The 14,230-nt window shown below is 32.5% G+C and overlaps 1 protein-coding gene across 1 annotated transcript in view; it reads right to left on the reverse strand.

Moving 5' to 3' along the window:
* LOC117100474 (low-density lipoprotein receptor-related protein 4-like) overlaps nucleotides 1–10,899 on the reverse strand; it is a 58,059-nt gene extending 47,160 nt beyond the window's left edge. Inside the window, exon 1 of the mRNA XM_033240176.1 lies at nucleotides 10,452–10,899. Coding sequence (XP_033096067.1) covers nucleotides 10,452–10,497 — 46 coding nt within the window. The 5' untranslated portion in view covers nucleotides 10,498–10,899. The remainder of the gene's footprint in view (nucleotides 1–10,451) is intronic.
* Between the last annotated feature and the right edge of the window lie 3,331 nt (nucleotides 10,900–14,230).

Here is a 14,230-nt window from a genome sequence, read left to right on the forward strand (position 1 = left end):
TAGTAATGAGATAGGCGAAGGAGAAAATAAAAATAAAATTTAATTAATGAATTAAACAGTGTAGTAATGAGATAATTAATATATATATATTGATATTTCAGGGGAGCAGATTGTGTATAAACATAAATATATAAATATAAAATTTTATTTTTTTATGAATAATGAATTTTATTTGAATCACCATTTTTGGCGGTCAGAGGGTTCGCTGAACAAGGTATAAAAGGTCTTGTCTAAAGAGCAGTCAAGAACAAACGTGACCCTACAAAAATCCCAGAGTAAGTCCCAACAGGTGATACAAGCAAATAATTTGATGAAATCATATATAGTTGAAAGATAAGGAGCCTACTGTATAGCATTGTCTTTGAATGTTTATGATAACTTTGACACCTACTTTGAAGATTATAGCAAATGACGACTATAAATTCATAGAAGAAAATGAAACTGTATTTGAGATTAATAGTGAAAGCTCAGATTTTGAAACCAAACCTGGAATTTCTTCCTAGAAAGAAGATATTCTGAAAGTAGTAAACCTCCATTCTTATAACTCTCTTCAAAGGTGAACAACATATTGTTTTGCTTCCAAGTATTGTCTCATTTCTCAAAATCCATTATCAAATTGAATCATTTTTCTTCAACTGTCATCTTCAAAACTAATTTCACACTTGTTAAAATTGATCACTCTCTGAAGATTGACTTGCAGCTTAGCTCGATGAAACCTGTAAAGGTTTCTTGCGAATATAAAACATGTATTCTGGATCATTTAAATATATTATAAATTTATTTCCTAATGCCAAGATGTATAAATAAAATATTGCTCATAAACTGATAAATCCTTCAGCAGGGTACTGGATCAAACTACTTTAAAAAAAAAAATCAGAATTAGAATTATTTCCTCTCTATAGAAATTACACTTATTTCAAATATTTAAATATTAAAGAATAATTCAATATTACCACTGTACGATTCTTTTGACTCTGTGGTTAAATTCCAATACAGTATATAAAATTCTGTTATTTTTTTACTCTGTGGTTAAATTCCAATATATAACATTCTGTTTATTATCATTGATGTTTAGACAGAAAACGTGGTCATAATCAGGTTTGTTAGCTATAACCAAATTTCAATGTGGCGAGCTACTGTGTGGTGCTTTACTTGGAGGTTCAACGTCCTTTCGGATGTAAGCATTTAACACTGACATTGATTGAGTAATTAGCATCTACTCCCTATGGTACCATGAAATGCATTTCCATCCACAGCAAAGGTCCCACAAAACTACTTTGTGTTTACATCTGTTTACCACAGTTTATAAACTATTCTCTTCAGTTTTCAAATAAAAAAAAAACATTACAACATGCAAAGACACATCAAATGAATATATCAGGCCTCTATCCAAATTGTTAGGATACATATAATACGAAATACAAAGAACTTTATTGCAATCTCTCATTCAAAATTAAAGTTTAACAAAAGGGGAGAAAAACATTAAAAACAACATCACAAACACACCACAAACACATAAAAGAAATAGAATAAATCTACAATAAGGCAATTTAATTAGGAAACATTAAGTTAAGAATTTACAAAAATAAATAATTCGCTAAGTTAAAAAATTTTTGAAACAGGGAATCAATAGGACAATTCGGACCAATATATTACGATTGATTATAAAATTATATTTGGTATAGATTCTACAAACCCACTAACTAATAATAGGGATTGTATATATTAAAGAACACATCAAATGATTTGATTTTTATCAGGCTTCCTCTAAAAATTTGTTATAATACACATGATGATTATGAATTAATATTTGGTATAGGGTCTAGAACTCCACTATGGGTATTATAATAGGGTATGTCTTTATTAAATAGCATTAAGAATCATTTAAATTTTATTATCAAGCCAAGTGGTGGATGCCTGGTGGATGCCTTTTACATCTGTATAAAATCCTCAGCCAACAAAATGAATACAAATTAATTCAAAGTACTTGATCCTAGAGGAGTGTCAAGAATATAAAACATTTTTTATGAGATGTAATCGATGACACATATATAGGACATTGTGTGTAATTTTGTAACCTTCTGCCCTGAATGACCTTCTTTGGAGGTTTTTTTTACTCAGAACTGAACTTTAATTATTTTTGGTAAGAAAAACATTCCCTTTTACCTGTAACACTACATGTTCGATGACAGAGGTATCCAACGTGTGTGACTCTGTGTTAATACCAATGACTCCGATGTGAAAATACTGCAGTTGGTAGAACGTTTTACAAGTACACCACTCTGTCAATATGTAATCACAGGGGCCTAGAGGGAACATACAGGGGGTTTGGATTTACCACTAAAAAAAACTGCCTGTTCTGTTGTCGGCAGCAGAAAGGTAATTACGGCATACCATCTAGACCTATAATTTCCTGTCCAGTACGTATTTGTAATCAATTTTAATTTCAATCCAATCAAGAGTAGGTCGTCGTAATTTACTCACCCAGTTCCTGGTGTGAAATCACATTTCTGAAGAAATAAAGTTAATATAATACCAGGAAAAGTTGAAAAGTACCAGTCCTAAGAGTAACTAATTAAGAGGCTTCTGGAAAATCAAATAGATTCTGGAAAAATAAGGTAAATTTTAAGATTCAAGTTTCAACAATTATTTAAAATGTTGGGAACTGGGTCAGTGTCAAATTCACATAATAAATAATAATAGGCACAAATAGCATATTATTAATTAATTATTATTAATCTTTTTACAATAGCATATTGTTTGCGTTAGAAGAAGTATTGAAGGTAATGACATTCGGATGAATTGTTTTAAACTCCTTTATACATTAAATATAATTTATTACAAGGTACGCCTACAATACAATAGCAGAGGTATTTGATTTTTTAATTGCTAAACCTTCTTCATATCAGTTGATATAAATATCATTAACTTTTGGTATAAACCATAATTAAATTTCAGTGTTGTTATCCTTGCAGTTTGACTTAGCATGGCTGTTTACCATATGAATTATGGTAAATGGTTATTAATTGATCATTTAAATAGTATTGGAACAATAGTGGCACCAGCGGGGGGGCCTAAGTCCTCCTCTGGACAGGTCGAGTCCCACCTTCGGACAGAGTTTGTCGGACAGTCGGACTAAAAAAAATATGCCCACGCCAAGCCAATACATATCTGTCATAGATTGAGAGTGTCATTTCTGGCCATCCAGAGGCTCCTATTCTTTAAAAAATTTCATTTGGGAGGGGGAACACCCTCTCAAACCATTCCCCCAGTCTCGAGCCTACGAGCTCAAGTCCACCTGTCGGACAGCTCAGTCCCCCCCCCCAGAAAATATATCGTATCCCCCCCCCCCTCCCAGAAAATATATCGTAGAGCTGCCGCTGTATTGGAATCCATCTGAATCTAATCTCGAGATGAAGCCGATCTCGAATTGAAGCCCCCCCCTCCCTCTCTAGTTTGCAAAATTATCCTCGAAAAGAAGCCCATGCAAGATAGCATAGGCTTCTTTTCGGGATAGTATAGTACATACCCTGACACATGAATTTCAGAAAACAAAATAAATTAAATACAAGCTTGGTTTATACAGTAGTTAAGGTGATTTAGTGCAAATTATGTATACACTCCATGATACAGATTGATGTTGGGACGGAAGGGCAAGACAGGGATCCCTAGTATACAATCTGACAATCAATGTACACTGAACATTTGAATGTACGCTAAAAATTGACCGTTGGCACATACCCCACCATTTAGCCATTGTTGCTAACGTTGTTGTGTACCATAAACATTGACAAATTACATTTGATATACTGTACTCTGTGGTACCACAAGGTGTTTGTTTTAATGAAAACAAAGTGATAAATCAAAACTAAGTAATAATAATAATAAATAAGCTGAATGCCATGATCAAATAGCAGATTGGTAAACATTCTATAGAATTGGGGCTAAATTCAGTGAATATATATCATACACACACAATATTTCATATATGAATAACATAGCATTGTATTTATGGTTTATATCTTGACTATCAAATATATTTTTTTAAAGGTATAAATCTTTTTTTATATATATTTTAATCTTTATATTATTTAGTATGTATCTTTATAATTTTAGTATATTTTTGCATAGATTTTTGTAATTTGTTCTGTAATATTATTATTTTACTTGGGCTATCATACTATAAGTATAAGGCCAAATAAAATTAATTGTTAGTTTCATGTCCATGGTTTGAAATTATTTTTTGGTGAGAGTATAACCTTTGCTTTTTACTATCCTATATACTAGGTTAACAGGCTGGTAGATGGTAAATTTTTTTTTTAAATAAAATTAATCTTTGTAATGTATTTCTGCCATTTATGTTCCTACCTCTTCTTAGGCTTGTCATTGTTCTTTCAGATAGTCATTATTTGTGTAGTCAATAGAAAAAATTAATGATTTTTCGAAAAATAGCAAATAGTAAATTTTTTCATGAGGCTCCAAAATTTGATGAGGGCTGGGACATGAAAATAGCAATTAATTTTATTTGACCTAAAAGTGTCGGAGGGGACAAAATCTTAATTTTGGGCAAATCAAACCCAAATGTATTATTTATAATTCATGCTAACATTAAACATAATATTGCTATTATATTTCAATAAAAAGCAAAACATTAATAATAGAAATATGTGGTTTTAAATAGAGTATAACCACCTCATAAAGCTTACTCTGAAAAAGTATGAAACTGCTTCAATCAGATGCACTATTAATCTTCTTTTCTCTTATCCAAAGTCACTTGAGTCCATCATAATCACTCTGTATTAGTTTTCATAGAGTAATTTAACTCTTCAAAAATAATTATTCATATTATTATACACTTACTCTAAGGCTTTGATGCACTTCATATAAATAATAATTTAGCTCTAGTCTTATATAGTATCAGACAGTCTGAAAGTAAGTGTTATTAATTCTCTTCTGAGTAGATTATTATAATCTAGTCAATTCTTCTATTATTTACAACTAATTATGTCTTTCCTGCTCTATTCTAAACAAGATAGATTGGAATTTAGATTTGAAAAGACTCTAGTGTCCGCCCAAAGCTAACACAATTAATGTATCTCACTGTTCTGTTTCAAAGATGATTGGTAAACAGTTATCAATAAATATTTATTGCCCAAATAATATTGTAATAAAATGATAATATGATACAGACTGGCATTAATAACCAATTAGCATTTCATAGGTATTAGTAACAAATCACTCTGATGATAATTATAAAGATTCAGTAGAATGGCAAGGTGCTAATCATTTTTTAAATGGATTGTGTTGAACCTATCAATCTTCAAGTAGGCCGAACAATAATTTTCTTTAATAAGAACACATTATATAAAAACAGAGGCTGAAATTGCTTTAAAAATAAGAACAAATTGAGACCAAGGTCCGAAATGAGTGACTGTAAAATTCTTTGGTTTATGTGTACCATATGTGCAGTAGATATGCTTTATGTCATACCCTCTATAATATATTACAGTAATATACTGCTGTACAATTATTATTATTATGCTTCTAAAATCTACCATTTACCTACTGTTATACAAACCTCAAATAAACCCTGTGGTAACTTACAAAACAAGTATAGGCAGGGGGCACAAACCACTGAAAATTTGCCAACCAAATAAACGACTCTCAATTAGTAATCACCTCATTTCCCCAACTAGTTTCTATCAATACCCCCTCCCCCAACTTTCCATCAGCCTCTCTCCATGATATTAATACCCTATTATTATTATTAATATTATTATTATTATTATTATTAATAGTTCAATATTATACACCTAAGTTGTAGGCTTATTACAAAAAAAAAAAAATGAATGCTCTCCTATGCCTTCAAGTGCTCTAATCACCCAATACAAGTGCCCTACTGAACAAGTACTCTACTTCCATCACAAATACTGCCGTCTCGGATATATTCATTTCAAAGTGTTATACACATACTTCACTATTCTCTCTGTTAAACTTCTTTTATTAACACCGAATTTTAGAAATTTAAGCCGAATTATAAACCCAGATTCTATTCAACTTCTATGAAAGGTATTGAAAATATTTTCTTTAAGTATGTTTTTGTGGCCTTTTCAACTTGGATTTCAAAAAAGCTTGATTCCCAATACAACCATGTCTGTTTCATCGAACAATACATGGAATTACCGATCAAAGAATCGGTGATTTATAGCATTAAAAAGTTTTGGTTAAATAATGCACAAACTATGGTTTGAAAAATGCAATAATATGCTCATCTTACAGATTTTGGTGCCAAGATTCTACAATAACATGATAAAGTACAGTAGCGTATATTGTCAAAATTAAGCATGTGAAGCCTTGCCTATTATGGTAAAACAGACATTTTGTTCTTTTTTTTTGTATTGAAATAAATACAGTATAAAATATTAAGCTTCTTCATTGTTGGGGGTCACAAGTTGCAAGAAGTTACTTCCGGGAGATTTGGTTAAAAGAGCTTTTTTAACATCTTATTTTATTTTGTTGGTCTTGGTGGTAACGATCAGCATTGACTTTCAGGAGACAATTGATAATAAAGCAGTAAAAAGTCATGCAATTATGAATTTGCAGCAGATTCTTGCTTGCTTGTGGGAGTCTGTCTTGATTTCCAGAAGACGCCCACGACTACCGGGAGAATTGGGGCGCTTGTATTTTTCCGCATATATCTCTATTGATTTCATGCTCTAGACTAATATGGCTCTAACTTTTATTACCTACTTTAACCTACAATACAAGTGCCCTAATGAACAAGTACAGCCATCACAAATACTCCATCTCGCAAATATTCCTTTCAATGGGTTATAATACTCATACTTCACTAAGCTTCTTTCATTAACACCAAATTTCAGAAATATAACATGTTGGCTGCCAGCGACAAGTATTCTTGTCCCACAGGGTGTTGCCGAGGGCGCTAGAGACAATATACTCGTCAAAATCGGGGTAACATTCTAGCGTTTATTATGTCTTTGTTATACATTGTTAGGACCACAGACTTAACAGCTGGTCGTTCAGGGTAGATGCTGGCTTTATCACTTAGACGGTCTTACTAAAGTCATTCCTCTATAGACCATTGCTATAAGACAGTCTTCCCTAAGACCGTTTTGAGTATTGAAATGCCAGCTTTATTCGAGAAGTTAAGACTACCAGTTAAGACCGTTTTATAGCAATCCACCCCTGGCAGTCAACGAGTTAAGCCGAATATGATAAACCCAGATTCTATTTAATTTCTAAGAAAGGTATAAAAAATATTTCCTTTTTTAAGTATGATTTTGTGGCCTTTTAACTTGACTTTCAAAAAAGCTTGATTCTCAATACAACCACGTCTGTTTCATCGAACAATACATGGAATTACCGATTAAAGAACTGGTGATTTATAGCATTAGCATTAAAAATTATAGATTAAATAATGCACAAAGTATGGTTTGAAAAAGGCAAAAACATGCTCATCTTAGTTTTTGGTGCCAAGATTCTAACAATAATATGTTAAAGTATTGTCAAAATGAAGTATTTAAAGCCTTCCTATTATGGTAAAACAGACAATTTGTTCTTTTTTTTTGTATTCAAAAAAATTACAGTATGAAATATAATTGTGCTTCTTTATTGTCAGGGGAGCATTGAGTTAAATTAAAAATGTTTTAGATTTGGAAGGCAATTAGTTGTTGTATCCAGGAACGTATTTACGAAGTAGACTTTATTACATTTACATGAAAAGAGGTGTTTTTTACTATAGTGCACAATGTGTTTAGGCCCTATTTTAGAAATATTAGATATATTTATTTTAAATAATCTTCCCCCTCCCCCTATGCTCATAGGGTGGTGATGCAAACATATTAAGTACCTTAAATAATGCTACTACAAGTGTTACTTATCATATTAGGTAAAGCATCTCCACAAATGACATGGGAGTTTTGCTATAAAATGGACAGAGAAGGGATTTGTATGGGCGGGGGGAGGGAAATTAAGTTCCAAAATTTTAGGTAAACACTACAGTACATCTGTATAGATTTTCTCCTTATAGAGGGTCACTAAACAACAGGTACTTCAAGTCTGTTAGATCCATTAGTTTCCAACCAACTGTTTACCAATCTATAAAACATGAATCAAAGCAATTTGTCATAAGTCCCCCAGAGATCAATTAGTATAGGATGAAATGAATTTTGATGAACTGCATGATCCCGGTGCGATAGCTGAAAAACTCATAATTCAGTAACATACCTATGAACATAAAATACTAATTATTGTTTTACAAAGTTAATATGAAATCCAGGGCTATATCTAGGATTACCACTGGAAGGTGGGGTGGGGATAATATCACAGGGTGCAGGGATGTAGCAAAATTGGACCAACTGGTTCAGGGGTTGCAATTCATTATACAGCAACTTGTTTTTAGCTTATATCCGTTTTCAAATAACCTTTAAACTTTTTTTCCATTTTATTGGTAATTAATTTTAAAAATGTATTTTTATGTATTTTATGCACTGTTGTAAATTAGTTCTTCCTTTAGTAACTTTCATATTTTAAATGAAATTTTTAAAAGAGATGGTTTATTTATATTTATGTATTTTTATATTCAAATGTATTATGTATATTTGATCTGTGTGCGCTGCCAGGAGAACTCAATGACAGTAACTGAGCAATACTTGTAGGCCTGGCAATCCAGCCAGTCAGCCATACTATTTTAATTGTTTTTACTGGTGAAATAAATGATATTGATATGATACATAATATGACTTAAACAAATACTGGCTAATGATAGGTTACTGGTTAAAATTTAAAGATTTATTCTTTAAATTCTTCATTACAGAAAATAGTAATCTTTCTATTCAACACACTCCTAACTGTCTTCATAAGGTGAACTTTGTAAGATATTGAAAGATATTCATACCCTTATTTTGAATTATTAAAGTAACAATTTTTTATAAACTTTTTTTTAATTTTCATTTTTGTTTTTATTCAATTAATTTGTTACGTTAAAGATATTGTTTGATTTCATCTTTCATTCTTATTGTATGTCTGAGGGTCCCGTTGATCAGCTCTGCTGGATGGACCACCCTCAAAAAATATTGTTGAAATAAAATAAAAAATAAAATAATTTACATTGTGAAATATTTGACAATAAGATATAATTTAACTATTTCATTATATATAAAATCAGTTTTCACTGACTTCCTACATAAAAAAAACTATCACTATTATTTAATACTGGTTTTTGAACAAATTCCATTTATTTAATCCACACAAAGAGCAACAGAAAAGATGATACAATAGTCAGATATTTAGCAAGAAAACTGGCGACAGGGCAATTTAGTGCTGTTAACTACTCATTCATAGACCAAGCTTCAAAACACCATAGAAAAAACACGTCCTGTATTACTCCACAAACCATAGATTGTTTTGGAACAATAGATAGAATCTATTGATTGTGCTTTAAATGTTGCCAGTATTCTGCACTATTAACTGTAACAGTAGTAGGCCTATATTAATGACCAAACACTGAAATGCTTCGAACATAGGCAATGTCAATGTAGAAGCAGGTCTATTTTATTGGAATGTTTTTTCAGATTTCAGTCAAACTTTCTTTGGTGTAACATTATACACACACAGGCCTCTTTAAGTTAACAGATATTTGGGTTTCTTTTTTATTTTTAATAAAAATGTATTAAACATTAAACCCCATAAAAATAACATCACTTATTAATTGAGCAATTAAGTCATCATTTGTTTTTAATATGCATTTTATTGATTTTAATAAGTTGTTAACAAATTACTAATTTGCAAATAAGCATTGAGTGAGCAATGAAATTAGAAAGTATGTGGTAATAGTGAATATAATTTTAAAAAGTAACAATCATTGTAAATGAGCTAGCCTATTACTCTTACTATTGCTGGTCCTCTTAAATTTTGTTTGCGAATAAAAAGCAAAAAGGCACAGGTAGGTAGTAAAATGTCAACTTCTCACCACTATATAACAATAATAGTATAGTGTAGTATAGGCATAGTTTAAACAACTGGACCCCTTGGAAATGCTAAATGTGTTTTACTGTATATTCACTGTAAAAAAAAATTAATTGTAACAAAACCATAGGACTGGGCTCTACTGAAATCGCATTCAGTTTTTGCCTATTTACTTGTCTTTACTTTGTCTCACAGCTTTCCTTCACACACTCATTCATTAAGTTAAACGCTTCATAGTGCCGCAATTACTAAATATGCATTATAATACTATTTCAATTATTGAAATCGACTAGGCAGTTAAATAAATATTAAAGACAGATTAGTAAAGTTCCTAACAAACTCCAGATCATTGGTAACGCTAGTGGTAGACAACCCCATAAACAGCGTAAACCGAACGTGGGGTACTTTAGGACTAGGTAGGTCCATTAACAAAACATTTACGTCCAATGGAAAAAGAGGCCTACCTGTAAAACAAACGTAGAGTGCAAATAACGTCCCAAACTGCTTCATGTTTACCAAATTGGCACAAACATCAGTGATAGTTAATAAATTCCCATCGAATATGAATATTAAACTTCGTATTAGAGGCAGTGGTAGTAGCACTAACCGCTGGAACGAACACAATCAATTCCATAAGTCAAAACACGTTCTTTTTTAAATCACGGCACTTTCTTTTGCAGGCGATAAATAGTCTGCGCGCATGCGTAACTGCAACCTGGCTCTTTCCGTCCATTCATGCATATCTTTCTTCAAAGCGGTTTGCTCTTGCCGAACAATAAAGAATTCTCTATGGAATCTATTCATTTTAAGCTGTCGTAACCTGTAGCTAAACTCCATGATATTTCAGCATTGAGTCAAGTAGCAATTTGTCTTTAATTTTATCACGATGCCGTGTTTGTTTCTCGTCAATTCAAAAGTAAACACGCCGTCCATTCACTACCATTACATGTGTGCATAGTATACCAACCTGAGAGATTTGAAATGCGTGATTATACACCTGATGGGGAAACAGGGCCCGGGGTCCAGGTGCTGAGCTAGTGGCGTAGCCAGAATATTTCTGTGTGTGTGTGGGGGGCAGTGTGGGTCCGTGATATTATGTGGGGGAACAATTGTTCTGATTGAAGCGAGGAACCAAATGCTGGGCCAGGGGGCCGCGAAGGGCCCCCGGAGAAAAAAATCTTACAATATAAATGGCTATCTTACGTGACCTCACCCCGTTTGCTCTCAAATAATAATGTATAAATCAAGTGAAATTTCTATGGAATTAAAGAACCAAAATGAACATCACATTGTTTTGTAGCAGTTTATTCATTATACAGAACATTTTAAAACATGATGAAACTATTGTAATTTTGCAATAGTTTCATCATGTTTTAAAATTACAATAGTTTCATCATGTTTTAAAATATTGTAATTTTGCATCTTAATACGAATTACAGTTAAATATTAGAAACATGAATAACCGGGAACGGGATTGTAGGCCTACTTTAGCCATTGTGTTGCAACAAGAAAAGTGTGTAGAGAATACTGTGAGTTTGGCGGAGCGCCGGTTGGGGTGACCGCGCAAGACCGCACGTGCCTCCAGATTCTACTAAGTCGTTGTTGGCTGGGTTTGTATTGGTCGAGAAAGAGAAATTTTCTCGGTAAATTGATTCTCCAACGAGATAACCAAAGCCTTCTAATGAATCAAACACCGCATTTAATATTTTTAATAAAACCAGTTTCTTCTAATTTCAAATACATTTCCCCTGGAAATTCGTGATAATTCGTCATCACGAAATGACTTGTGCTAAATGCGCGATAAATTTATGATCACCCATGTGTTTCTTCAACATGCGTGTTTTATCCAAAATCACTTTAAAATGCGGGACCGTCCCGCACGATGCGAGACGGCTGGTAACTAATGTGCGTGCACGTGATTTTATTTACTTGACTTCAATACAGTACTTTTATTTAGCGTACCCGGGTTAAAAGTGGTCTCTGAAATTCAGTGGTCAGTGCTACCACCACTGCCTCTATCGATGGGAATTTATTAACACCCACTGATGTTTGTGCCCTATTTTATAAACTGTGACATTATATATTATATACATACACTGGAGGCTACTTATATATATTTCATTATGTTTGATTACACTCTAATAGTAACCCAGTGAGATTACTATTAGGATGTCAAATGTTCATATTATAATTATACATATTAATTAGATAGGCCTAATGGCAGTCAAATCAATATTTTCAATACTGGTATTCCATTCTTCTATTGAATTAAATTTACCGGTATTTAGTCGTACGGTACAGTTTGTTCCGATCCCTAATCGAAAAGCCGACCGCCAAGGTCTCCAAATGTAGGAACATAACAGGTGGGGTAGACATAAGGTAGAATGAATGGAAATGTCTACCACCGCGTTATTCACGAGCAGGCTTGCCCCAAGTACCTGATAGGTTTTCCTTTGCAAGCCTTCTTCGCACATAAGTTGCAGCATTTAGTATTGATGTTGATTCATCCACCAAGACATAGCACATTGTTTTATGTTATAGGCCTACAGATGATAACGCTACTATGCCTATAAAAAAATTGTTGGGTTATTATTTTCAAAGATATCATTATTTTATGGTTACTAATAGTGACCCAGTACTTTATCGGTAACCCACACTCTAATTGTAATCCACCCTAGACACCAAAAGTGACCCAATGTTTCTATCAGACGTTTACGGTAGGCCTATAGTATATAGTATACCGTAAAACGTCGAATTGAAGCCCAGTGGGCTTAATCTCGACAGGAAACAGTGAAATTACTGTTCCCTAATATCGAGATGAAGCCTTTCTCGAATAATATTGAAGCCCCGCCCTCTTTAGTTTGCAAATATTAGCCTCGAAAAGCTAAGAAGCCCATCTCGAAAAAGGCTCATTGGTTTCTTTTCAAGATAGCACAAGCTTCTTTTCTCGAGATAGTACAGTACATATACTGTACATGAATTTCAGAAAACCAAATAAATTAAATACAAGCTTAGTTTATAAAGTAGTTTGGGTGATTTAATGCCAGTTAAATACTCTCCGTGATACAAATTGATATGTTACAGTGGCGTATTTATTGTTTTATTGTACAAATTCACAAAATTTAAAGCATTCATTTTGAAAAGAAGTTCTCGTCTTTACTTTGCAAAAGTAGGCTAGAAAAGTAGACCATCTTTAAAATTGCCTATGAAAAGTTGGCAAAACAAAGGGGGAAAAAGAAAGCCAGGGCTTCAAATCGAGGTTTTATCGGTATAGTGGCATAAGGACGCGTAGAAAAAAAAAAAGTTTTATAATATAAACGTTAAAGAGGGCGCGCTTCATATTACCGCACTGTCACTGTCTTTACAAAATTGTTTTCCTGGCCGTGCTGCTAAATCAAACTCACCATCAATCACACATTATCATCGTCAGGGGGTGGGGTGGGGATGGCCCTGCAGGGAGTTCAAACAGTTTTTCGGGTTTTCAAGTCTAACAATGCTAGGTCTATATTTTAATATAGGATTTATTGACAATCAAATTTATAAAACGGTATTTTATTGATAATAATAATAATAATAATAATAATAATAATAATAATAATGATAATAATAATAATAATAATAATATTTATAATAATAATAATAATAATAATAATAATAATAATAATAATAATAATAATAATAATAATAATAATAATAATAATAATAATAATAATAATAATAATAATAATAATATGACTTCTTATTATGGTAGCGAAATTGCCCTTTGGTTTTGAGTAGGCCTAGATCTTTCTCTCAAACAGTTGTTTCAAAGGTCTAAAATGCCAGAAAGGGTATTTTTTTATCCTCAAGTTGTTGACAAGTGTACACTTTTATGATAAATATGTTCTTAACATCATCTATCTTTTTTGTAGCCTTCTCTGTACTTGAATATCAAGGATACAGCAGTCACATTAAAAATAGGCCTACGAAATAGTGCAGAATCTATTTAGGGGTGGTGAAAGTGGTGCAGCAAAAAAAAAATCCAAACAGTGTTAAATCTTTTTATAAAGACTAGGCCTACAGCGGCTAAAACACCTTAGCTTAATGGAAGCTACACCACTCCATATTGACGCTTCTTTCCCCACTCAACCCTACCCTCACCACCGTCCAGAAATCACAATTGATGTGACAAAAAGAGCCAATAAGTTTAACAATGGTTCTGTGTTCTGTTTAGGACGCAATCAATCTCCATTATTTAAGAATC

This window comes from Anneissia japonica, unplaced genomic scaffold (genome assembly GCF_011630105.1).
Source record: "Anneissia japonica isolate Jap-2015-1 unplaced genomic scaffold, ASM1163010v1 scaffold685_len2926416_cov193, whole genome shotgun sequence".
Lineage (NCBI taxonomy): Eukaryota > Metazoa > Echinodermata > Crinoidea > Comatulida > Comatulidae > Anneissia > Anneissia japonica.